The sequence below is a fragment of the Ammodytes marinus genome, assembly GCF_949987685.1.
Source record: "Ammodytes marinus genome assembly, chromosome: 24".
Lineage (NCBI taxonomy): Eukaryota > Metazoa > Chordata > Actinopteri > Uranoscopiformes > Ammodytidae > Ammodytes > Ammodytes marinus.
Genome location: NC_137228.1, coordinates 6,060,718 through 6,088,082, shown reverse-complemented (window position 1 = coordinate 6,088,082; position 27,365 = coordinate 6,060,718). Strand labels below are relative to the sequence as shown.

The 27,365-nt window shown below is 40.5% G+C and overlaps 1 protein-coding gene across 1 annotated transcript in view; it reads right to left on the bottom strand.

The window, feature by feature from the left end:
* LOC307270018 (interleukin-1 receptor accessory protein-like 1) overlaps window positions 1-26,820 on the bottom strand; it is a gene marked incomplete at both ends in the record, with an annotated part of 209,324 nt that extends 182,504 nt beyond the window's left edge. The window contains one exon of the mRNA XM_080053146.1: window positions 26,739-26,820. Coding sequence (XP_079909272.1) covers window positions 26,739-26,820 — 82 coding nt within the window. The remainder of the gene's footprint in view (window positions 1-26,738) is intronic.
* Between the last annotated feature and the right edge of the window lie 545 nt (window positions 26,821-27,365).

The window sequence follows — 27,365 nt, the reverse complement described above, 5'->3', positions numbered from 1 at the left end:
CCTGGGAGCTGGGTGGCTTTAGTAGCACAAGACTCGATGCTATCAGTGGCATATGAAGTAGCAGGGGATAGGGTGTTAAACTATGCCCACATATACAGCTCTATGTGCGGGAAAGGCCTATTTATCACCACGCCAAAAGGCTGAGCACAGGAGTTGAGCTTTGAATGTACACACTTACAATAGCCCACAGAATAAATTGCTAGAGCTTTGAAAATGGACATAGAAAAGCAGTTTCCCTGTACATAGTAATTATTTTCCGGGCAGCTGTCAAACGTGCTACGAGATATTACCCTCCATTGTCAGACTCTTTTATGGGAAAATGTCAAATCTTATCTTTCACACTAGAGATTGCAATAAGTCAGGTCCAAGCACAATTATAACATAATGTAGGTTATTCAAGTAAACCTGTCTGTAGACTTGACCTGTGTGCTACACAGGCTTAGATATTAAGGTTTTGGTAGACTTGACAATTCTTACTATTTTTTCAGAAAACCCTCAGGCATTAAGGACATGCATCCTAGATTGCCATAGTCATCAATGGGTTAAGGTAATGATTTCTTACATATTTGACAACCCCACCATTTAGCTTCAATCTCTTGTGTTCAGCTGTGGGTTTGATGAGTGGTCGGATAGAGCAGCAGCAATAGCAAAAGTGGAAGAAGGAAAAGTGGTTCTCTGCTCAAGGAGAAGGTGGGGGGTGGTTACATTGCATTTTGGGCTTTTGGGTCTATTGTAGGTACACAGACTGGTATCTATGCCACCTGCACCAAGGTTTCCTCCCTGAATGATGACTGAATGTTGGTGCAAAATGAAAGAAAGAAGCCTCTGCACTTCGGATTCTGGTCTGAAAATGTTTGAGCTGTCTCTTGCTATTGTAGCTCTACTGGGAAGCTCCATGGACACAATGTGATGTTTCCTGTTTGGACCATGACATAGAAAAATACACAGATGCCAAAAAGATACAACACACATCTACATGTGCTATTTTTGTAACAGAAACAGCGGCCATTTTTCTTGAAGCACTACTGATCTACAACTTTGCTGGGATGTGACTGGATTAAAAAAAGACTTCAGCAAAACTTTGAAATACAAAAATTACCCATAAATCTTCCTCAATTTATTTTTTGGAGACAATCCAGACTCTTTTTACCACTCATAATTGCACATCTTATGGCCAAAACCCCCCCACAATGCGATTATTAATCTTGAAGAGGAGGGTAATTTATTTTCTCTGGCATGTAAAGATAATTAAGTAGGGGGGCGGACAGGATTTTAAGCAAGCTCACTTGTTGCTGCCTCCCATGTCTTGGCATCATTCCCAACACTTTGAGTTGATCTCAAAATACAGTTACTCACCCGATAAGCCACCTTCTGTTACCGTGGGAAGCACTAATCTGCATTTTGAAATATCACAGTTAGGTCGCAATTGAATGAGCACGGTATTTGTGTATATTTGATAAGCTATCAGGCATCTTGTAAGGGCATACTATTGGCTAATAGTAGACATCACTATCTTTCTAATTTTAATATCGCCTTTGGGAGTCAGTACTTGAGAATCATGCTTACACCTTGCCAAAAGTTAGCTTTTTTTATATAAAGTGCCTCAATCTCACTTTTTACCTGGAAGTTTTTGACTCATGAGTTGAAGAAGTTTCATACATACTGGCGCCAATTTTAGCCACAGAGTGACGATTCTCATGACCAAACGGGTTCATTTTGATCTCAATAAAGACAGTGAGCGCGGTGCAGCACAGTTCAATCTGATCTGATTACAGTGCCTGCTGATACAACACAGCAAACAGATCATTCACAACAGCTTTTTAAGGTTTCGTTTGTGCCTTTTTTTCCCATACTTAGGTATCATAGGATTCCCATCACTGTCAGTTGTCATGCTGGCAGTATGTCGGGTGCACTGTGGCCTGCCTGGGGGGACACAGTCTTTCCTACAGCCGTTCCCTGTCACAGTAGTATAATTGGCCCCCTGCTTCACACCAGAGACTGTGTGTTGTGTGTATGTGCTGGTGTGCGCACGTGTGGGCGCCTGCACGCTCGCCTGTCAAACTCTCGGATGACGCACAGATCCACGGGCGCCGAGGAGCCCTGAACTGCTATGAAGACATTCTGTCAGCTTAGAGATGCTGAGAACTGCTGAGATAGTTCAATCTGCAAGCTTTTTTCACAAGGTTAAAGTTGGGGATATTTTCGGAAAGGAGGTGCCATATCTGATCGCAGTGGAATAGTGCAGAGATATTAGATGTATGCTGTGGAATGCACTGCAGGGAGTGAGATTTGGCCAGAACAGTAGGCATGTGATACAGAGGAACAATTCTTTCTTATCAGTTGGAAATGCAGGCTGTGATGCTGAATGAAGCTGTACGTATGCAAGTCGTGACTTTAATTTGAGGCAGATTTCAGAGTGGAATATAGTGGGGATATGTAGGGCAGGACCTTGCTTCCATGTAAACAGGGTTGTATGAAAGCCTGTATCAACCAGCGGTGATAAGAAGGCATAGCAAGCACAATTCAGGCTGGATCGCTTTCTTTGCAGGAAACACAAACAGCCCATTAAGCTACGACCAAGGAACACACTCTGACACATATTCTCAAAAGGGGCTGAGAAGCTCTGCAATAAATCCACACAAGCCTGGTACACAACAACTGCCACGGGAAATGACTTGAACACAACTATGTTCAGCCTTCAGCACAGGCGTGGTAAACAGAGGGAAACTCACCAGATGATATTGTTACCCGATTTAACAATGGCCTTGTGACAAATGGTGATTCTGCAATTCTACACACAATTGTGTATTCATTATGACTTTTCAGCCCTTCAAAATACATTTGGTAAACTAAGTACCACTTATAGTTACCGGCAACCTTTGGCAAGAGATTGCTAACCAACTTCCAAACTTCGCCTCTTAAAATGTAAAAAAAAAAAAGACTTACTTCATCCATTGTGCTACACCTCAACCAAATATAATAAATGTCTGCCCTTAGAGCCGCTATGATACGCTTCTAAGGCAGAGATACACATCTTTGTAATTAGTTTTAACAAAGTCAGTGTGTACTGCAAGGGGTTGACAGCTAAAACCCTGTTGCATATCACATTCTAAGCAATGCTGTTTATCTACGCACACTACTAATGAAGAGACAGTAAAACTAAATACCAAAACCATGATCCAATTTGAGACTTGTGTATTTTCTCCTACTATTCCAGGTGTATCTACATGAATCCGTAAGATCCTTCTCCCGTCTCATGCATTGGAGGTGTCGCTCTTGTTGACAAGTAAGCCCTGGGGGAGATGATGGCCTGTGATGTGTACATCCTCTGGAGAGGCTGGACTGACAGTGAGAAGACCTATAAGCGGCAGTGCTGTCAGATTATGCAGTAGGCCCGGAGGCACGGTGCAAGAGTGTAGTTGTACATGTTCATTGACAGTTGAAAAGCTGCCATATATGTAGGACTACTTAAATCAATGTGATTGTAGGGGGGATTTAAGGGCTTGTAAGGCATATATGGTATCAAAGTCACATTTTTAAAAATTTTACTGGAGACATAAAAGGTCACATCTAGACACCTCTGTCCATATGTGTGTATATAGTGTGAGGAGCCAGTTAACAATCTCAGAGAATGTAGGCCAGAGACAGAAGCAAGACGGAAAGACATTAATTGATCACAACACTTGAATTTTGAAGTACTTCAATGTGTGCATCAAGTAATCATTTCAAGTTTACGTTTCAGTTAAGTGAGGTCTTTATACAAAGTTTAATTAAGCACAACTCCGCTCCGTTTGGTGTCAAAGGGCTGCAAAATGGGAATTGTAATCTTTCTCGATAGCAAAGATTAACATTATGATGATATTCGCTGCAGCACAAGAGGGACACAAGCTTGTTTACTTCATTTTCAAGTTGTGAGCAAGAAACCATAAAACAATCTTTGGAGCTGTTGTGCATGACTCTACATTATAATTTAAATAATACTAACGAACCAAGAGGAACAATTACTCGCTCCCATTTCATTTGTTTGTGTTTCTTTAACACGTTGTGCATTTATTGTTCTCTCTGCCTTGATAAGTACTCACATTTAATCAACCATCAAATCGATCATTATAAAAAAGTCACTCCATCGCCTAAGATAGGACAGTATGTTTACTTCTGATGAATGAGAAATTCACTGGATGTCATTAAATCTGCTAATAACTATCTCACAGTGTGACAAGGAAAACAGCCACAACAAAACATTAAGAGGGTTGAACGCGGAGGAAATTACAATGGAAACAAAAACAAATTCCAAAACGAAATCATCAAAAATTAACGGAATGTCACTATCACATCAGGCATTCCCATTGTAGAATTCACAGTTTCTGGATCCTGCTGCTGACCTTATTCAACGTTTTGTACAGCCAATGTCTGCAACAGTAAAAAAAAAACAGCTATTAAGCTCCTTAAAGGAATACTTCACCCATACGGAACCATTGTTCTATCATTATAAAATCACTATTATGATATAATTAATGAGGTTTTTCTTTCCTCAGTATAGCAGCAGTCTTCCCTTGGCCCAGCTGTCCTGCAATCCTGACCCTTACTGTGATGTCACAAGAAGGAAAATGTAGGGTTAGACAGTGAGACCATAGAACACTCTTTCTGCCTTTTCTCAGGCTAGGATGATCCGATTTAAAAAAAAATTGCACATTTATACTACATAGGATCTCTGAGTTCAATACACCTTCATATTCCAACCGGTGAAGTAGGTCTTTAAGGTTAGGGCAGGCTAATCTCTCTTACCCAAAAGTGCCGTTGCAAAGGCAAACCTGCCACTGAGCACTCCTACGACTCAACCACTGTAGACCAAATGTTCTAAAGAGGTGAAACCCATATGAATTACAATAAAATATTCAATTTGTATAAGTATTGTTTTATTAATTCCATACATATTTTTAATTAAAAATAAATGTTGCTTTAGGGAAGGTCAGCCCACTTGGGCACCCTGGGACAAATATTGTAATTTTCTGATATTAGACATTAACTAATTTTCACAAACAGTGCTTTTGATTTAAAAGAAAATAGAAATACATTTGATTACCGACTGGATTCCATGGCTAAGCTACCCTTTTTACATCTGCCTGACTGCAAGAACCGAATAAGAACCACAGCTAATTAACTAATGCAGGTTAAGAGGAATGATTTACATTATGTTTAATGCACTGTCAATCAACAGTGATAGTGTTAGGAGTGAGCAGGAGACAGGCAGAGATGTACGAGATGGAAGTGGGGAGTAGGCGTACGGAAGGGACAAGAGCAATTCTGAAATTGACATACTGAAGGAGGGATGTGTAAAAAGAAGATGAGAAAAGTGTGGAAGGTAAAGGAGAGAAACATGTAGATGGAGACACTAAGAAGCAAAACTAACCCTGCATTTCAAATCACATACTTTGTCTTGTTACTATACTACATACTAAATCATTTCTGGTTTCCAGAATTGGATGTATTAGGGCATCCGGGTGATTTTGGCATACTGCATTTGACATGGATGTATTGGGACATTCTAAATAGTATGGAGGTATGGAGATTGGAACGCAGGGTAAAAGTGGAGAGATGGTGCAGGGGTACATGAGAAAAAAAATATTTGGGGGGAGTGGGGGGGTGGGCACAGCAGAGCCACAGCAAAGATTACTGATTCTCACGCAACCAACTCTTTTCAGCTGACACAGGAGAAAAGCCAGACCGTAGATTCGCATAACGAGACCACTGGACCATCGTTAAAATCCAGAGGCGGCAAGACAAAACCAAGCCCCACCTGGCTGTTGGCTGTTGTTACCCCCCAGAGAAACGCGCCTAGTTGATCCTGCTCCTCTTCTGTCAGCACATTCATACATTATTCACGAGGACTCTGGGGCAAGATACCCATAGAGTAGTGTACAGTACTTCTCCCCTGTCTGTTCTGTGTATTATTGTATTGCCCCGTATTTGCACCACACACACACACACACACACACAAAAAAGATGCACTCATTTACATAGTCGGAAGAGGCCACAGAGTGCAGGTCATCAGAACTGTCCATTCAGAGGAAATTTAAAATCGCTTTGTGTTGAAGCGACACAGATTTTGGTCCATGCAGCAGAAAAAAGTTGAAGACATAGTTTGTTTTCAATGGTGTGTGAAAAACAAAGGCAACCTCCTTTTAACAGTTTTTTTAGAGCAGAAATACTTCATAAAAGCAACTCTATAATAAAAGAAAGAGCAGAATAAAGAGTAGGGGGTGTATTTTGGAATACTCAAGCGTCCTCCCAATCATTCTCTCCATCTAAAGCTTCGTCACAGGTTGCACAGAGGGCTCTGATCATCTACATAATCAGCCAGTAGCACTGGCATCAGACACTTGTTAAAGTGACATGGAAGCAGTCACGACAACCGCTGCTGCATCCAGAAGTGCTCAAGAGGAGCCTTGTTGAATGAGAGAAAAAGAAGCTATGGATACTAACAATGGCAACATGTAATGTATGCTTAAATACACATTTGTATTCTTTTCATACTTTCTTATTTTACATTTTGAAAAATTGATCACACAAACAATTAAGGGCATCAAAGGAATAAAGATATATTCAGATTTCAGAGAGTGATTTTAAAAAAAAGTTATTCAAGGGCCATGAAGATTAGACGTGATCCTGATTTAATCAATGAAACACTTATCAAAACCATTGTTAGTTTCTCTTCCTGTCTGACAATCCCTTCGGATTTATTTTATTACTAGCAAAGAAACCAGTCAATAATGCTTGTTTAGATGCCATGCCAGTATGATTAAAATACTTTTTTTTAATTATCTTCATACTAATACTAGCAGCCACATGTGCTTCTTTGCATCCGAGTGAATGATGCGCAACTGGATTTGAAAAGTTCTTACAGCTGAAACGAGCTACACTCATCCTGTTTTAATATACCTGCAATATATAATGCAGGACAGATATCTTGGGAGAACCAAACACACTGAATCTCTCAGTGTAAATTGGTGCCTACTGACAAACAAATAGTAGCGTTCTCACCCGTTAAATCTGACACATATCTGTTTACCTGCAAATCCACAGAGAATTTAAAAGGTGGAACCTAAATGGGCCTAAAGATAGACTGAATGTCCGTCTACATACATATATTATTTCATCTCATTCCGGCCCTTTAGAATAACTTGTAAGTGATTTAAGAGAGTATTGAAAGGGAACAAATAACAACATGCACTCAAGAGGTTTACACATTCAACAGTGAATGTGCACTTTCATAGCAAATGCATTAGAGTTGAATGCTGGTTTTATAAAAAAAATAAAAAATAAGCATTTATAAGCCAGACAGGAGTAAACGAAATAACTATGATCGAGGTTTGTCAAGCATCACATAGAAAATTGTGTCTTGCACCTCATGTGACACACCACATATTACTAAAGCATGCAGAGATTGACAACCCTGTTATTGTGACATTACACTATGTGACCAGAAAGGCTTTCAGAGAACGAAATGGAATCTTACCGCTAGGTATCAGCATCTTTAATGTTATTCCTCAGCATGGATGTGTTTTTTTTATTTGCGTTAATGTCGGGGGTGAATTCATAAATATGCATGATACACACACACACAAACACGCACACGCACACACACACACACACACAGGAACAAAACACTACACCACCACTCTATTTAGGATTCTTACAACCAGTTTACCATGCACATGTTAGACACTTAAATATTTCAGCCATACATGTCAGTTTTAGTTGTATCATGGACCAATCTGCTCTGTGAGAAGTGGGTCAGCAGGAGCCAGAATGGCTTTATCAGATGGGGAAGTTAGTGAACCGTCCTTCCTCACTGTCCTTTCTCCCTCGGGATGCATCCCTCAGCCTCAGCAAACATCCCTCAATCTCTCCTCCTCACTGGAACACCCATTACCATCACTCTAATGTCTTTTCTTCTCTTTCACTCCATCGCCCAGACATGCCTTTGACTGATTGGAGCTTATAGCCTCTTGGACTATAGCCTGTAATAGGGACAGATATCTAATCACATTTTGATTGTGTGCCATTTGAATATTTGAAAGTCAGTAAACCACTTTGTTTAGTAAATCAAAAATTCGGACAAATTTGACCCAGTGTCAATTGAAATGTGGCGCTCAGTTTGTATGTATTGTCTGGTGTTGTTGTTTGTTTGTTTGATTATTGTTACAAAAAAAAGCAAAATAAAAAGAATTATACAAAAAAAGAAATGTGGCGCTCAGTAGACAATCTTAGTCCATGATCTAATATGTTATGAAACAATATAATGAAGACATATGCAGATGTCCGATAGGGTTTAGATCAGGGCTTTGTGCAGGCCAGTCAAGTAAGTCCACAAAATAGTGGAACAAAAACATTCCCTATACCTTTCAAAAAGTGTTGCCGCAAAAATCCACATTTCTAAAATATCATTGTATGCTCTGTAGCAAGACTTCACTTGATTAGAACTAGGAGATCTAGCTCAAAGCATGACACACCTGTTTTGTATGTATTATTTTATGTACTTCCGAGACCAGAAGGGCATAAAATAATGTGTACTTTCGTGACCTTCAGTGTCACAACATCTGACAGAAGTAGTTTTCGGTGTTAAAACAGAAACCGCGACTCTTCAAGTGCTTCACAAATCACCACACCACACATTTAAAGGTGAAGCAAGCGATTTATTTATGTTAATATAAGTGTTAAATCGCTCTTTATTCATACAGTAATCACTTACACGATGTGCACGTTTCATAAAGCCGATCTCTTAGTCAGCTGCTCTGCATGTAATAAGCAATTAAACTTTATGTAGTATCCCGAAATGTTATGCAATCACAAGAGAGAACGCTACAAACCGACACCTGTCCGCACCCGTCTCACTCATGGTCTCACTGCCGGTGCACGCCAGAGCGACACATGGGTGAATGTTTAGGCGCCTACAATGACGGAGCAGGTAAAAATCCTTCCCAATGTCTGTTTTGATGGTTTTTATCATGTTTTATCACACTTATGGATCTGAGATGATGCTACTTGATAACTTGCTGCTCGAAGACCGCAGTGCATTAATGTGGTGACGTAGGGACGAGCGAGGGGACTGCTAACTGCAGTGACTGACAGGAAGTTAGCTAAAAGAACCATTCCGCTTACAGCTCCTTTAATGTTAGAAAAGACAAGTGGATCATGGCAAATTTTTCTTGGAACAACAGAAGGTCTATTAGGCCTATTGTAAAGACTTGGCTAATTTAATCACAGCATATGATGCAGTGAAAAACCATTTAAGACAAAGGAGATGGAAATGAGCTGAGCATTTACATCTCCTTCAGTTTGAGAATCAAATGTATCAACTCATTTGATACGGCTTCATCCATTAGAAAAAAAAAACGGAATAAAAATATCAGTGTAATCATACAACTGCTTATTCCTAGTTATGAGAAACTTGATTTGTGTGTTTCTGTAAATACTAAGAGTGAGGTGCACTGTGATCTGAACGAGCTGAAATTAGCATCTTTCCTCAGTAGCTCTCTTTGATAATCGTTAATCAAACTGATGAATGGTTGTCATAGTGTGCGTCGTTTGTATAGGCGCTCCGCAGAACGCCTGACTGAAACAGATGCTTTACAGCGGCGACAGTTCAATGAGACGTAGGGGGTAAAACCAAGCCTTATTGGTGACTGATAGGTAATTAGTATCTTGGTGCTCTGTGTATTACAAGGGAGGAATATGTTTCAGCTGCTAACGAAGACTGCCGAACTGAAAGGAGACATGATGCCTTTGCGGGGCTGTTAATAGGCAGCAACAATAGGGGAATATTAAAGGAGTTTACAGTGTCAGACCACCGGTGCTTCTGCCAACATTCACACCCGAGAGGAGGAGTAATTCAAGAGCTAACTATACTAACAAGGTCAACGCGCAGATACACAGCACAGCTCCCTCTACCAGCTTTTATCACAGTTAATCCATTGAGACAACTATAGCCTCGTTTCTCCAATATGAGCTCATACATCCCCGCACTGGGAGCCATTGAAGTTTACCATGGTTGAATTGCTTCAAAAGACGCACACAGTGTCCTCTCTCATCAGCGTTTCATAGTACATTATCATAGTACAGTATCACCCATTACAGAGGTCAGAGGTCAGCAGAGACGCCATACTAGGCAGTGGAAAAACAGCACAAACAGCAACTGGGATTAGGTCTGATTTCATGGTACAGCAAGGGTGACTGACAACGTGTATACGATTCCTTCCCAGCGCATGCTAATAGAGGCTTGGAATATGGCGAAGGAATCAGTTGGGTCTCACAGGGCTCAGGCTTCTGGGTAATTTTCTTTGAACTGTTCTTAAAAGAAAATCCCTAAAGTCATGCTGTGAATAGTTGCTGTGCCATCAATGGTCTTACTCAAGTGCACTCAAAGTGTGTTTACACATGCCTGTTTTGATGTGCCTTTTGAATTGGCAAGGAAAGGGAAATGCCTGGATGTTATACCTTCCAATTGAGTTGGTAGACTTTTAAGCAAACATAACTGAAAAGTCCCAGGAGTAAAAGTATGCCAAAACAGGTATTATTTCCAGTGTGAACTATTTGTGCACACCCTGTTATAAATATACACATAATGGAGACACATTCTGGTCGACATTTCATTACTAACCCTATTACCCTATGTGGGCTATACCATTTCAACACTGGACATTATGACATCATTCCAAGTCAGCAAGTCCTTTTGCTCAGAAAACATTGTTAGGTGCCTTAATAGAAAAAAAACATCCAGTGCCTTAAATAGTATTAGTTCAGTAAGAGAGAGAGAGAGAGAGAGAGAGAGAGAGAGAGAGAGAGAGAGAGAGAGAAAACTACTCCAGGGCAGTTTCAAACTTTCTGGACAACAGGACTGGTTTTTGCCCAAGGGGCGGGAAACTCCTTCAGGTAAATCTCTGATCCTCCTTATCTCTCCCCTTAGCCTCTCCAACCAGGTCTTATCGCCTCCTGGACAGTAATTAACAGGAATTACACAGAGCTCCTATCGGCTGAGCCCACATCGTTACAGCAAAGAGCCATTTCCCATTTAAGGCCTGTCTGCTGGGAGATTACTGGAGAAGGGCTCCTCCATCACCACACAACTGTTGTGCCTTTTTGCAGGAGTGGACCACAGCTTCACTCCCTTGTTAAGGAAGGCCATGTAGGTTAAGAGGGTGAATTCCAGTAATGTCTACGGATTTCTACCCATAAGAAAGAGTGATATTTTCTTTCGACAAAACTTATTATCTTATCTATTTCTCAGTCTGAACAATATTCTTATTTTAAGCAGTTATTAAGACCAATATAATTCAAATTCTTCTTGAAATGCACTCTGCTTTAGATATTAAAAAGACATCGGTAAGGAAATCCAACTGTACCGTAAAGTGTATGCCATAAGGTCATTTAGAGGTTTGTGAGATGTATAATTTTATCACTTCCACCTGTTACTGTGTTGCTTGGTCAATAATAACGGAAGCTTTACAATTATACCCCATAGGATTTCCATCTAGTTAACTGTCTGTTAAGTTCCTATCCATCAAATAGTGAGTTAAAACAATGGAGATTGAGCACATGACCCACTGATGAAAGTGCCTGTATGTACTGAGTGCTGAGTTATGACCTGAAGTTCCCAATTTTTGGCTTACTTAAAACTACTGATTAGATACAGGCAATAATGTTGGGTTTTGAAAGAAACTCTGGTCCATTAGCGCCTGCAATTACATTTATGGCCACTAGAAAAAACGTAACTCAAATATGGCAGATTACAGCTTCATCATGCAAACGTGTGCTCTATAAAGGATAGCGCTTACATTGAAATGAAGGACAACCTATCAGTCTCAGTTGTGACAGTATAACATACACACACTTAAATACATACACATTGTGGAAATATTTTTGAATAGATAGACAGAGTCTCTCTCTCTCTCTCTCTCTCTCTCTCTCTCTCTCTCTCTCTCTCTCTCTCTCTCTCTCTCTCTCTCTCTCTCTCTCTCTCTCTCTCTCTCTCTCTCTCTCTCTCTCTCTCTCTCTCTCTCTCTCTCTCTCTCTCTCTCTCTCTCTCTCTCTCTCTCTCCCAGCACTAAATGTTTATCCTTGAGAAAAAGCCTCTCTACTTCTGTTTCCGTGGCAACTGGCATGCCATGGAATTGATGACATCTCCTGATCGCCCACTTACTTTGCACTAAAAAAAAAAATGCTCTATGCCAGTGAACTTCCCAATGCCAACCCCCCCCCCCCCCCCCACCACCCAAAGTACAGGGCAGACAAAGGCTTTCCATTATGACACACATGACTAACACTCTCATGCTGTCCATCTGTTAGCACTGGCAAGGTTGAGCGGAGACATTATTTCAGAAGAGCACCAGTGACTAGTTCTTCAAATGATGTGGAAAGACAATTTAGGGAACGCGACCGGCCATTTTTCTACCTTTAAAGAGTTCCACCTGACAAGTCTTACAGGGCCTCAATAAGTCATGATCTGCTGAGTGCCTGTGGTGAGTGTATACCTCTCCTACACTCCCTCTCAAAAACGACCAACTCGTCCGAGAGTGAAACTTATTCCGACCAGCTAGTCCAATGTTTTAGTCTAACAGTGTCCCCCCCATACTTCACACTTTCATTTCTCTCCGTTAATTAACATAGACGGGCAGCCAGACAGCTCCGGGGGCCAGCCAGAACCCGTAGAAAGACCGCTCACTGTCACCTTGTTACCAACGTAATGGGTTCAGACGAGGTCCCCTTGACACACGAGAGAGGGGAAATGAATTCATGAAGCCCGGCCTTGCGTACTTTACATCAAGCCATTCTTTTCTCTTTGCCCTTCATTTCGTTCCAATACCTCCCCTCTACCTAAAAAGACCTTGTTTAAACGGTTGGCACCACAACAGCAGAGAGAACATATTCGCCATAATCACACAGAATGCAACAGCAACCCGTGGCACAATTCATTCGACTTCATTAAAACCACACACACACACACACACACACACACACACACACACACACACACACACACACACACACACACACACACACACACACACACACACACACACACACACACACACACACACACACACACACACACACACACACACACACACACACACACACACAGCAAATTAACAAACACATTCCTAGAGTGTCCATTAAAATCTATTCATTAACTTTGAGCCACATTTCATCCGCTGTTGGTTTTGTTTTTAAGTGTTTACAACTCAACAATAAAAATGCAAATACTTTCAAAAAAAAAAAGTGTTTGGGAAGTCAACAGTGTTGAGGTGTCTCTGATCGCCTGTTTAAACATTCCCTCAAGTGCTACTAGCTGTGACAGCCAAACCTCTGTCAAAGAGCTGTATGTCATACATGTGAGCAAGAGGCAAGACACTGCACTGTCAACCCAATTAGGCTGCCCAGGCGCACACTGACTCCATTCTGTAGGCCTGAAAGAGGTCAAGCAACGTGTAAAACAGAGCCCTTTCCCAGGCTAGCCAAGGCTGAAAGGCAATTATGTCCTTTATGCTTAAAGGTGAAGTAAGCGATTTATTTTATGTAAATATAAGTGTTAAATCACTCTTTATTCATACAGTGATCACTTACATAATGTGCGCTTTTCATAAAGCCGATCTCTCAGTCACCTGCATGCATGTAATCGGCAAATAAACTTTTCGGGGATCCTAAAACTGATATCCAATCACAAGAGAGAACGCTACAAACCGGCACCCGTCTCACTGCCATTGTACGCAAAGAGTGACACATGGGTGAATGTTTATGTGCCTACAATGACGAAGCAGGTAAAACTCCTTCCCAATATCTGCTTTGATGGTTTTTATCATGTTTTATCACACTTACTTATCTGAGATGATGCTAGATAACTCGCTGTTTGAAAACCGCAGTGCATTAATGTGGTGATGTGGGGACGAGGGAGGGGACTGCTAACTGCAGTCAATGACAGGAAGTTAGCTAAACTGTTGATGATTTAAAACGTGGGATTTAGCTAGTCTTTCAGTAGCATGAACAGTCCACAAAGACAGTGTTCCTTGTGTGTTACTGTTTTGATTATATATACAGCTCTGGAAAAAAATTAAGAGACCACTCCAAATGTTCAGTGTCTCTCGTTTTACTATTTATAGGCATATGTTTAAGTAGAATGAACATTTTGGTTTCATTCTACAAACTACTGACACAATTTCTACCAAATTCCAATAAATAGTTTTTTTTTGTCATTAAGAGCATTTCCATTAAGTTATGTAGAGATGAAGATTTAAGAAAAATCCAGACTGGTCTCTTCATTTTGTCCGGAGCTCTATACACTCATTTGTTTTTTTAAATCCAATTATGTAGTAACTCTATTCTGCAGATTTCTCCATATCCTTTATCTAACAGTCAATAATTCTCAACCCCCCCTTTGAGCCAGTTAGAGAAGTCATGGTTGTGCACTTGGTTGTCAGCCCCGAGCAAACATACTCGGATCAATTCTACACGGTCAGCATGGATGTTTGATTGGATGATCTGCTTCTCATGGTGTCTTATGTCTTGTGTGTGCGTGTGTGCATTTGTGTGTATGCAGAGAGAATCAATGTTCAAACCAACATAGGTGTATGTAGCGTGAATGTTGATTTAATAAGTGTGGTGAGCTCTCAATCTAAATTCAATTTACTTTGGATTCAGAATAAACAAAAAGATGACTTGAAAGACTGTGTTTTGCAAAAGTGATGTGTGTGTGTATTAGCAGGCTTCTATCAATGTGTTGGACAGTGCATAGAGTGGTGGGCCCTTGATCTTCTGTTGTCTTTGCATTCTATGGCTCTAATTCTGTTTGCCCATTGGGTGGTTAATATGCAATTATTTCCCATCAACAAATCAGATATAGCTAGATGAAGGATTTACAGTACTTTTACAAGGACATTGACTTTAACAATGTCTGCACCTGCAAAGACAAGATAATGGAAATCCTTGGTTACCCATTGGGAATCATTAAGCTGAAGAATGTCCTTGGGACCTTGATCTTATTTGTCTGTCCAGATTCAATGAAAACACATCCGGCAAAACAGCTGGTAATAGGATAACACATTTTTTTGATTTGATTTGATTTAGTTTATTTCAGACATCCACACATACAAAACAAAATGAAAAGCATGGAAATAAAAATGAAAAGTTCAGAGTAAAAACCATTTAGATTTTTGACAAGTCATCTGTCCAAGTTCCAGCCCTGAAACACCCCACTTGTATAAATGTATCCAAGCCCAGTTCCAACACCTTTCATTTGCTCTGCATTGAAATTCAAATATGCACTGATTATAATGTTTAATGTGCATGCCACCCTCCACGATTAAAAATCGCGTGAGATAGGCATTTGAAAGGGCCTCCTTTTGCCATTTGCAACGCTCTCTAAAGCTCTCTGTCGCTTTTTCTGTGCACAAAGTGCCTGGTCCTGAAACAACACAAGGACAGCTAAGGATTAAGGTTCTGTATGTGTCTTTCATTCCCTTTAATATGCAAATGGAGGATTAGCTTTGAAAAGAAACTGTTTGGCATGGGAGTTATTTCTACTATGAGGGGATGCCAACCATTCACACCTTGTTTCCCTTCTCAAGACCAGATTTATCCATTTCATTTAGGGAGCTTTGCAGGACAATCAGGAATTGCATATACTATAATGTCCATATAAGAGACTCTCGGCTCTCATTAAAAGCACTGTCATGTAGCCTCTGACAAAACAAGTTAAAGAGGACCTGTTATACTTTTTCGACTTTTATGACCTATAAACGTTGTTATAATGATTTATAGTCATGTTTAACCATACTAGCGTATCAAATAATTACGTATATGCATTTAGACGTATTCCCTGCTGACCGTCTGGGGTGGCTGTGCAGAGCACTAAACACTAGGGCAGCCGGTCGCGATTCACTTGTTCAAATCGGTTCAAATTTCCTGCAATCGTGTCGTCACGTTCCCGGATTTTTCCATGCATGGTAATGCTGCAACATGCCCCCACCTTCCTGCTCAAATCTGCCCGTGTGCTGCTGAAAGTGTTCCGGAAGGAAGGTTACCAATCACAACGGAGTGGGGTAGGCAGGGGGAGGGGGGGCGGAGAAGCACAAAGCCGAGTGTGGACAGAGACTGTTGAGCGCGCACAGACGAGAGGAAGAGTTTAACAAAAATCTACATGATTTTTTGTGCTGTGATTCGAGTCAGGTTGCTCCATAGGAGTCATAACTGAGAAATTAAGACCAGAAAAGTAGTATAATAGGAGATCTTTCATAAATAAGAGCTACTAGATGCAGGCAAAATACATAAGGTTTTGGTAGCATGACTCAGTATTATTAATTTAAGTCAAAGGCATGTGTCAGTACTTCATTTGAAGGACATGGAACAAATGCAAATGAGCCTCCTAACGGCAGAGACACATCAAACAAAATAAGAAAACTACATCTCTGCAAAAAGCCAAATGCAGCCGCCAGCCAAGTAAATGACTTTGGTATTACACTGTCAGAAAAGCATTTTAAATGTGCCATGGGAAGCAATTCTAGCATTCCTTTTGATCTCCAGTGAGGAGGGGAAGAAGGAGGGATTTGGAAATGTATATTATCATGGACTGTGAACCCAGAATTAGAGCTATACAATGCACATGCAATGTCAAAATCTATAATGGAGTGATTTAAATGACCTCATTGTTGTGGGTATAGCTGCATCAGAACTTTTAACCCTCTTAACATGCGCTTCAGTGTAGCAAATGGTGGATCCAAGGACCCATGTAGAATATCATATAGAGGTTACTGTGTCTCAACCTCCTCTGGGCATATTATGTGAATGGAAAAAATATATATACATCTTTTGTCAACTAGTCAGCTAGTTCACAGTTAAGCTATAAGCCGCATTGCACACACTCAGATGCTAGCACTTCAAGAATCAAACCTAACTGGGTGCCTGAACATTGCATTTTTACACCGCAATTTATTTGAAGCGATTTTCATGTCAGATGAAATACAGGGAAAACTTCCGTAAGAGCTTAATTACCCTCTGGCAAGATCACACACACACACAAGCCCAGGCAAAGGTTGAGCGTTTGAAATCCTGTTTGGTAGGGTGAGATTGTGTGAGAGGGGATGTGCTGAGATCGCAGAAACACTTTGGATTGTGAGGTTGCAGTGTGCCGTGTTGCTTGGCTACTGGCAGGATACAGAGATGCAACGCCTACTAACATCCCGCTCCTTTCAGTTAGCAGGAGATGCTAATTGAGACTTGAAGCTCCCTTAGATGCTGTAGCCTCTGTACTCTCACTATGGAGGCAGAATCTAGAGAGGCTCCACTTCCACCAACCACAAGTCTTGTGTTGTTGTTTTTTTAAATGTTTTGTGAGTTGAAATTGCATCGTCAGGACAGAAATATTTCATGCTCTTAAATATCCTTCCATTTTACATGTTAAAATAATCATTTTTTTTTAGAAAGTAACCAGGGACATTTTACAACTATCTCTGCTGAGACATTTTCATATTTTTAAAGAGCTGCAACCACTATATATGTCATATAAAAGAAGTAAATGAAAGACACCTCTTGTAAATTACAGATAATGAGGCCACTCTGTCTCCCTGCATTACTGAGAAACACACACTGGTAATGCAGCACCTCTGCACATGTTTGTTTCATGAATGCATTGGATTGGTGGGGGAGGCTGTGTGCAACGTCAGAGACCAACTAGGTTTATCCCATGGGTGAGGCCTTGGCGATGACAGTGAAACCTAATTGATATGTAGAATTTATTGATCATTGCACTGCAGGGAAATCAACTGTCATCTTCTACCATTTTTTTGGGGCCCTGGAGGATCATAAATAAGAGGTCTTAAATACTTCAACTCCATGCGCCAAATCAAACACAAGCAATAAACATGACAGGGAAATATGTGACGGAACTTCGCTGTAAATCACGCCAAATGAAATTAAAAGGCATGCTTATGGGGAATAGTTGAGCAGAATTTTTAGCAGAGAAATGCAAATTGTGTGCCTCTTAATTAAAGTAACATTCTTCTCCCCAAACAAAAGGCACTTTGGCTTTTGGATAAAATGACATTCTTTCCTATGGGGGGAATAACAGGTAATTCCCTGCTAATTATAATAAAAATGCTCCGCATTACAATTTGAATGGGGCCTGGTTTTATCTTCAGAAGAATGGTGAAAAAGGCAGCCAGGGCCTGAAGAATAGTCAACCTGGGTTGTTTCCAAAACTCCTGCAGTGCGTCAGTCTACTGCAACCAACAAAAGGCGTACTCCTCGGCAAGCAAGCTTTCTCCCTCGCAAGAAAAAACTAAAAAAGCCCCAAACTTGGCAGGACTCTCTTGAGACCTGGAAGGATTGGCTGTGCCTCTGTTTTGCTGCAGAAATAGGTTGATTGTGCTCTGACCAATCCCAGTTAGTCTAAAAAAAGAATGGGAAAAAAACGAAAGGAAAGAAAGAGTACAAGAGGGTAGTGTTTTTTTGTTCTTAGCTGTCTTTGAGCGACAGGCAGACTGAACAGGGGAATGAGAGAGGATGTGTTCAAACTTTGCAATAAAGGAGCATTGAAAAAGGCCACATGCTGAGTGCCTGGCTGATGTGAGAGAGCTTGACAGCCTCCTCAAATGCTACGTTGTTGGGAGACTTCCTGCATTCACAAAACTTCACCTCTCCTGGGACCAGCAGTGGCCTCATTGTGCAGGGACGGCTAATTAAAAATGGCAATTCATGCACTTTCTTTCACAACCGGAGCGCTGAAGGCATGAAAAGGCCGCAAACTTCCCATCCAGCGACATTATCAGTCATCTGAATGTTTCTTGTGCAGGCCTAACAAGCAAATTATTACTTTACAAGGTCAAATGGAGGAAGAGAAAATTAGCATCCCCATGGTACAGTTTCCTTGCCTTTTTTGACTGCCAACATATGTGACCCTGGTGTTTCTGTATAATTATTTCTGAACACAGTATTAATAAGAATAACAGTGTCTTGTGGCTGCCCAGGGGACGCCTATTAATCTTAAATTGTGTAACAGTGAATGGACGTTAGTATTGAGGATCCTTCTTATTCGTGTCAACACTTTGTAAGTGATATTTCTAGCAAGGAAACGCTAACAGTCCATTCAATCCAAGTCATGTTCACTTAAAAGGGTAATTCCACTCCCCCTCTCGTTTGGTGAAAAAAACAAACCACTTTACTGCATTGAACAAGTCCGTATATGTGTCTCTGCACTATAATTTTCTTTCAATTCATTCACTCATCTTCCCATCCATCGCCTTAACAAATACAACACACACACACACACACACACACACCTCTCCAATCATCCCTGCACATAAACAAAAACGTCCCCAAACTGATATATATATATATTTATACAATATATAACCTGTATGTCAACAACACAACAAAACACTCCAGATTATCTAAACATGTGTGTAGAAGTGACTGTCGTGTTGAAAGAAGATGAATCTTTTGTCCCAAGCCATGTATCAAGAGAAATCAACCCAAATCTTTGGTTATACAATGCATTTTGTTTAAGACAGGTGGCGAAATAAAAAGTAATGCATGCAAAATGGAGGAAAAAATACATTTGACGTGTGATATAAAAGTATATGTTTGTTTTAGGGGGTGGAGGGGGGGGGGTGTATTCATCTCAATTGTAATTCTACATTCATTATATTATATTATAGATTGTGTTTGGTTGTGTTGTTTTAAAACCTGTACTATGTATAATCTGTACATTTGGAAAAACAAGAATGTATGAGGCTAATTCAAAGCCACTCAAGTTGGAAAATGACAAGGGACAGTGTTGCCGTGCAAATCAATGAATCAATCCCCCCTCAGAAATCAAACTTAACCGAGTTGTGTAAGCCCCAAAACAAAGTTAGCGCTCCAATCAATAGAAAAGCAATGTACTCTAAGAGTCGCAACACTGGAGAAAAAAGAAGATTTGAATGTCTCAGAGATTGCAAAGGCTGAGACAAGTGGAAATCAAATTACCAGTTGTCCGATGTCTACAAATGACAGCGGTAAAAAAAACTCAATACTTGTCTTTTTTTAACAGGAGGAGGGTTTGCTCTTGCTTCTCAAAATAGACCTTTTATTGAGCGGGGATGTGATCTATCATTTAGCCCAATCTAACTCCACTCAAACAGATACTGCAGGTGTGTAATTCCAAAGGCAAAGCATAGAATGTGTCTAAATATCAGCAGTGGTGCTATTTTCATTGATGGTGATGGGATCAAGAATCAGCCTTTTGCTTTAATTATTCTCGGAGATATTTATCTAATGGTTTTAGCCTCCAGGAGAAAGTCACCAGTCAATAGAAGCAATACTCATCTATTTCTATGCACATGTTGTGAGAGGAAAGGTATACGGTTAAATGTAAAGACGGGCAACGGCAGAGAGATCATAAAGGATAGCGCTTACATTGAAATGAAGGACAACCTATCAGTCTCAGTTGTGACAGCATAACATACACACACTTAAATACATACACATTGTGGAAAGATTTTTGAATAGATAGACAGTCTCTCTCTCTCCTATTAGAGTGCAGCCTCTCATCTCTCTCTCTCTCTCTCTCTCTCTCTCTCTCTCTCTCTCTCTCTCTCTCTCTCTCTCTCTCTCTCTCTCTCTCTCTCTCTCTCTCTCTCTCTCTCTCTCTCTCTCTCTCTCTCTCTCTCTCTCTCTCTCTCTCTCTCCAGAGGTCTATTTCCCCCCCAAAGTTCTCTACCTTAAACCTGGGGAGCCAGAATTCTTTTTAAATGAAGCAGTGGCCAGCCTTCTCCATGTTTAAATCCTCTTTCGGACTAAAGCTCTTTATCATTCACACTTATAATCTCTCAAATTGCTACCAAATGCCCCAGCTGTTAAAGTGGGCGGCATAATTGGCTAAGGGAGCCGAAATGGACGTATTATATTTCTGAGAGAAATATTAAAGGTGGAGATAAGGCAATATTTTGTATTTAATGTTGGATGCCTGCGGACTGTTGAGTGCCCAAGACAAAGAACTGATAGAGGACAGCATAACACATGAAGATGGGGAGAAAATTTAAGTATTTTCTTTTAATGGCTTAAGAAAAACTTGAGTGAAAGTTTAAATATGCAGTCTAGATTGACTTACTGTTCTTATAACAATAATACAAAATCCTTTTGGCAATGAACAAAGTATTTATTTATCCATCTATTAACTACTACTACTACTAGGAGTAAATAAATCATAACTCCTAAAAGGGGGCAAATGAAATGTCCATTTTTGGAAGCTGTCCAAAATGTTACTTAGTGCTGTTCGAAAAAACACCCCATCAAAATATCAGAGTGACAGACAATTCTGAGTGAGCAATATTGTGTGTTTTGTTGCATCCATATCTGAAGTAGAAGCTTTTCTCAGTGGTGCCAGATGGAGAGCAGGAAAGCAATGTTCACATGGTTGATGATAGTGCAACATCAATAGAAACTTGCTAGGATAGTGTATTTACATGCAAGTTAATATGAAATGATGCCAGTTCTGGTAACAGTGAATTGCTACAGCTGTTCATTGCCCTTTTCCAAAGAATATTGAGTGTTGCTAAGAAATACATCTGTGTTCAATTTGCTCTACAGATGCAGTTCCCCTGTTTGCCACTCAATGCAGGTCTCACTGATGTATTTGGCCTGATGTCTACTATGATTTTAAAGCATATTGCCTCACAACAGATTAACTAAATATACATTCATGTCAGGGCACGTCTACTTGATTGACAGGTGTCTGATGCTATTAGTTCCACCCACACTCCCAGCCTATTTCCCAAATCTGGATTTCAGTAAAGCCAAATCCAATCATCCCATAAGGCTTCGTATGCCTTTGGGTGATATTTTCCTACAGTCGATGCCACACACCCGAATGCATCAAATACATTTTCAACCCACAAACAGAAGCACCTACTGAGCCCTTTAGCTTTAAACACCTCTACCTACAGCTATACACATGGAATCCTCACTGAGTTGCAGCCCTCTACACCCTGGCCTTTTTCTCAATGGCTATGATGGTGTTACATTATTAAAGGTCAGCAAACAGTCCACAGTCAGACGAGTCTGGTCATAAATCAGGTGATTGATCGCCATCCATCTCACGCGGAGGCATGTATCCCATAACACATATCCCTTGCAACCGCAGTTGTCAAGAGGCTTATATCTGGCACACTTGTTGAGTTGCATATCTCTCTCTCTCTCTTGCTCGCTCTCTCTCTCTCTCTCCGAACAGGGGTGGGAGGGAAAACAACTCCATGTGGCAAGCCATCTCATTTCTAATATCATGTGTGTGATCAATCTCCCCTGCAATGAACGGGCAGTGCAGTGGAGGCAATCATTCAATATTTGTGGCAGATATGTGGTATTGACCGAGGAAAGATGAACAGGGGGTATGCACAGATATGTGCATCTGCACGTGTGTGACACAGAAAGAGAGTGAGAGAGGTTAAATAGTACTTTCAGCATTTAATCAAGCCTGTACACCCCTGACAACCTCAAGTTGTGTATAATCGATCCGATGGCACTTCTACAGTACATTAAGATTAATGTAATTTTGTGTTACTTTTTCAAGAATGATCTGACATTCAGTAGTTTTCATGCTTAAAAAACGGACCCAGTGGAAAGGGTCTGAACAGCTCTGCCCATTTCTACCTCAAAGTCCTCGCTGACAGCTTCCTGACATATTATACGTCCTTTAATATCTCGTACAAAGTCAAGTGGATTGCCATAATTGAATTTGTGCTGTGCACTAACGTCCCCTGTTAGAAATCACTGTCTTGTCCAATTAAAAGGAGCCTTAGTATTGGCCAAAATGTGAGTAGCCCCATTACTATATTTGTATGCACGTGTGTGTGTGTGTGTGTGTGGGCATGTATGTAAGGGGAGGGGGGAGGGAGGGGGTTCCAATCCTTAACTGATGTATTAATGTTGCCATCCACCCAGAGTTGTGCGTTGAGATGGGTGTGAATGCGCCCATCTCAACACATATAAATTTCACTGACTGTCGGGATGTCCTTGATTTTTCCTCCTGCGAGAGCAGAAAGAGGAAGTGGACAAAGAGAGGGGGAAATATATGTCGTGGACCGGCTCTAGCGGCAGCAGATAAATACAGAGAGAGAAAGAGAGAGAGAGAGAGAGAGAGAGAGAGAGAGAGAGAGAGAGAGAGAGAACGGATGATGAGAGGCTGCACTCTAATAGGAACCAAGGTCTTGTTGCGGTGGCGTATTTTATTTACAGCTACTCTTCATCAGAGTGACACACCGGGCCCTCAGACCATCTTTACTAGAAACTAGAAGCAGGGAAGGGATTCTGTATTACATTTCCAAATGGGAACGGCGCATGTATGAGACCCGCTTTTTACATATGCATGAATATAACCGAATGATGCATTGACTGTGAGTAAGTGTTATGGGTAATATATTGCTGGTATTATTGGAAGACTGTGGGGCAAGGTAAGCATCATTTGTCTGGGGACTCATCAATGTCTTGTGAAGAAATGGGGACTAATGGCGGTACAGCAGAGGGGAGAAGAGAGGCTGAATTTGTCTCAATCAATGTCAAAGAATGTGATTGTGAATCTACAACTGTCATCCATTTTCACTGGGGGAGGGACATGTGTTAACAGTATTATTAAGGGGATGACTTTTAGTAAATATAACACAATAATATTTCCTGCACTACAGCAAGCTAACTTTCCAAGCCAAGGCAAGCAATGTGACTAAAAACTAAGATGCCTGTTTTATGGCTTATCAGTGTACATGGGGTAAATGGTTGATGGCTGACAGTGACACTGTCCCCGTTTGCTCATTACAAATCCACCATAAACGATAACAAATCTCGACAACCTATTTTTAAGAATGGTTTCCTAAGTGCTGTGTTGAATTGGGACATAGATCAGAATGTTTTAGTTTCCTTACAAATCAGATGAATAGAAATTCCAGTCACTTATGCGATACGTGTGTATCCCCTTTTGATTCTATTCTTTCTTCAGATCTACCAAAAGTCATCCTCAGTGGTATCCTCCCAAAGCATTTCTCACTCTGATTATAATCCATGCTCAGAGGTGAGAAAAAGAATAAATGCGTAGTTATTACTTCAGAGATTCCAAAGCGAGACCTTAAATGAATGCTCCCTTTGTCTATTTCCTATTTAATAAAAGGCAGCTATGTACTATAATGAACAAATAGTCTACTGTTTTCTGTAACCAAAAAGGCACGTTAAGGGATTTGGATTGACCAAAAGCTGCCACATAATAATCTCCTAATAGGTTTTTCTAAAAGTCCTTTCAACTTTTTTCATCAATTGCTACATGGACCATAGGTTCAATCAACCAAAATGCACTGCAGCCACAATGTGCTTTCTGTCCAACAAATGGAAGGCAAACACAACATAACTCCTGGAATGAACACAGTTGACTGATAGTATACAACAATGTATAGGCATCCAAGAGAGGGGGTTTTATTCATCTGACTCAATTTGCTGTATTAAGCAAAAAAAATGCACAACATTATTCTGTTTGCCCAAGCATTCAGGCCATATCAGCATTCTAACAAAGAGAAACCACAGCAGAGGACAAATGGATACAGTCTCCTACTTATGCATGATGGGGATTAGTAGTATGGTAGCGATGCATTGTATGTTTAGGACTGTTCCACCTGGAGTACAAATGCAGACAAAGCATTACTCAAAGACGGCTGTTTTCAATTTAATCATCTACAGATAATAGCGCTGTGCGGGGATTTCTGGAGTTTGTGTGTATAAGTGTGTGTGTGCAACCTGAAATGGAAAGCAAGTAAGATAGTGGATTCATTTTACCCTGGGGGAGTCAATCAAGTCAATTTATTCCCTTAATGGGCTGACACTTACAGGTTTGATTGTCTACGGCAAATTTCTTTGAGCAAAGGTATAAACAAAAAACACTGCTGTGTTACAGAGTTTAGAACTGCTCGGTTCGTCTTAATCAAGATTAAAAAAGTCATTAGGAAGATCTCCATATTTCTTTGTTTTTATGTGGAAAATACCAATATTACAAGTACAACCTTTACAGCTGCATGACCCCACCAAGACTTGAATGGTCACATATTGCTAGACTCCTGCATGCCAGGTGAGAGACAGCCATACTGCAGGTAAAGTTAAACATTTTTAAATGAGATTATGAGCCTGATCTTATCCAATCTGCCATTAAAAGATATGATCAAACGAACCACAGAGGTATCTCATAAAGATTAATGAGGATCCCTTTACACAAGGAACATTCCTTTAACAATATACCTGCTACGACAGCAGAATACTCACCTTCCCGCCCCCACAGTTTCTTTCCATTCTATAAAAATGAAAGCAATGCAAGTTGAAACTGGCTTTCATTGCCCAGACTCATGTTTACAATGTTGCTCTAACTTGCAACCAGCATGTCTTCTAATAAAGCTAAAAAAAGAAGGAACAAAGAACGGAGGTCTGGCTCAGATGGGGGGTTCATTTATCATGGGACACGTTTCAAATCCTTGCCCCAGGCAATGGCTTGTAAAGCATCAGAGGAGATAGCCCGTAGGGACTTCTGCTGGAAAGCAGAAAACTCTGTGATGAGCCTTGGGCCATCCCTACACCTTTGTCTAATATGCATGGGTACGCAAGCCACCTCTGGATAGTAAAACAATGTCTTTATGTCTCATGTTAGCCAATAAGGATTGTTTCTCTAACTTGCATATATTTCCATGTAGGAGGTAATAGTTTGAGTGAGGAGAGGCTTGCATTCAGCATTTACAACCACATACATTATTGGATGTTCCTATGAAAGGCCACAGTGGCATCAACTGATGCACAGTGCGTAATAGATCCGATAAGTAACTGATTCTTATACTCATTTCATTCATTCACTCACTCACTGTTGCCCTGTTATTCTTCCGCATAGGGGGGACACTTTGAAGCGTAGTAGTGTTTATACATGTCACAGAACCAAGAGCATTGGCTCGCTGCATTGCTCTGTCTTACGATTGAACTGTAAAGAGTTGATTGCATCTACTGGCTATGTTTGGTAAACAGTGCCAAACACCAGAGTCTAAATCAATTCATTCAGCATCGTTTAAAAGGAGATTTAAGCTAAAGGAATAATAAGGGAGAGCAGCTCCACACACAACAGACGCTCAGAGTTTGTGCATCATATCTGAAAAGCATAAAGTTTATGTGATCAAGAGTTTTTGTTTTAGAAAATCCTCTGTGAATGAACACGTCTGTATCTTCTTGTCTCACACTGCTAAATACAGAACAAGTTGAAGCAATTGATCTGCAAAGACCAACAACATATTTCATCATCAATCACAGGACATCAATTTGAAAAAATAGACAATATTGGTGGACTTAAAAATCAAGCTGGAAACAGACAGAACAGGCCTGTATTTCAACATGGCTGGCTGGCGCCTCCAATAGTACAACGCCATGTGATCCTCCCTGCTGTTGAAGAAACGTGCTTTGTGCTTTCCAAAAAAAATAAAAATAAATACATTTTGGAAGGTTCCAAAAAATAAAAATTCTGCACCAATTAAATGTGGCATTTAACAAAAAAGGTTTTACAATGACCAAGAGTGCCTTTAATGATAGCTGTTAATGTATGTGATACAGATTTTTATTGAGCATTTTCCCCAAAGTGGATTTCCTAGAACTGTCTAGCACAAGCACAATGATTTTGATTTGATAATTACGGTAAAGCCACCACTTACCTGAGCCTCTCTTCGACACCACTTTCAGGCAATGGACCACAATGGCATGAAGCAAGATCAGAAGAGGAATGGGAGCTTTCATTTTTTACCAGTCCTGCAAGGGAACACAAGCTTGAGTTATTAGTATGTACTAAGACAGGCTGTGACTACACGGAATCCTTCCAAAACATCAAAAAAAAGAGAAGAGATAATGATCGCTCGCAGGAGATGCTTGATCAAAGCTAAAATACAAAAAAGGAAAGAAAAAAATGCTCTCAGCAAGGAAATAAGAACAACTTTTTCAAGACCTAAGGTTGGCTGAAAGAAACCCAAAACTCCTATGTGCAAATAGTGTTCTCCCAGGTGTTAGTCTGCCTCTGCTTTATTTATACCAGTGACTCCTCAGGGACTTATTGTATAATCAGGGGGAGGCTGTGGATGATACAAATGTCAAGACACATCTCTATCAAGGCGAACCTGGCTTTGCAGCTACGTCAACGACCTTCAACACTAATCCAACTTCTCTCCCAACCAACATGGCATAATCAGATGCCCACTTAGATCAAAGTATCGCTCTATTAACATGCAGCTTTTCATACACGTCTTGATTTATATGCATGCTGAAATATTGAACCCGAAAAACACAGG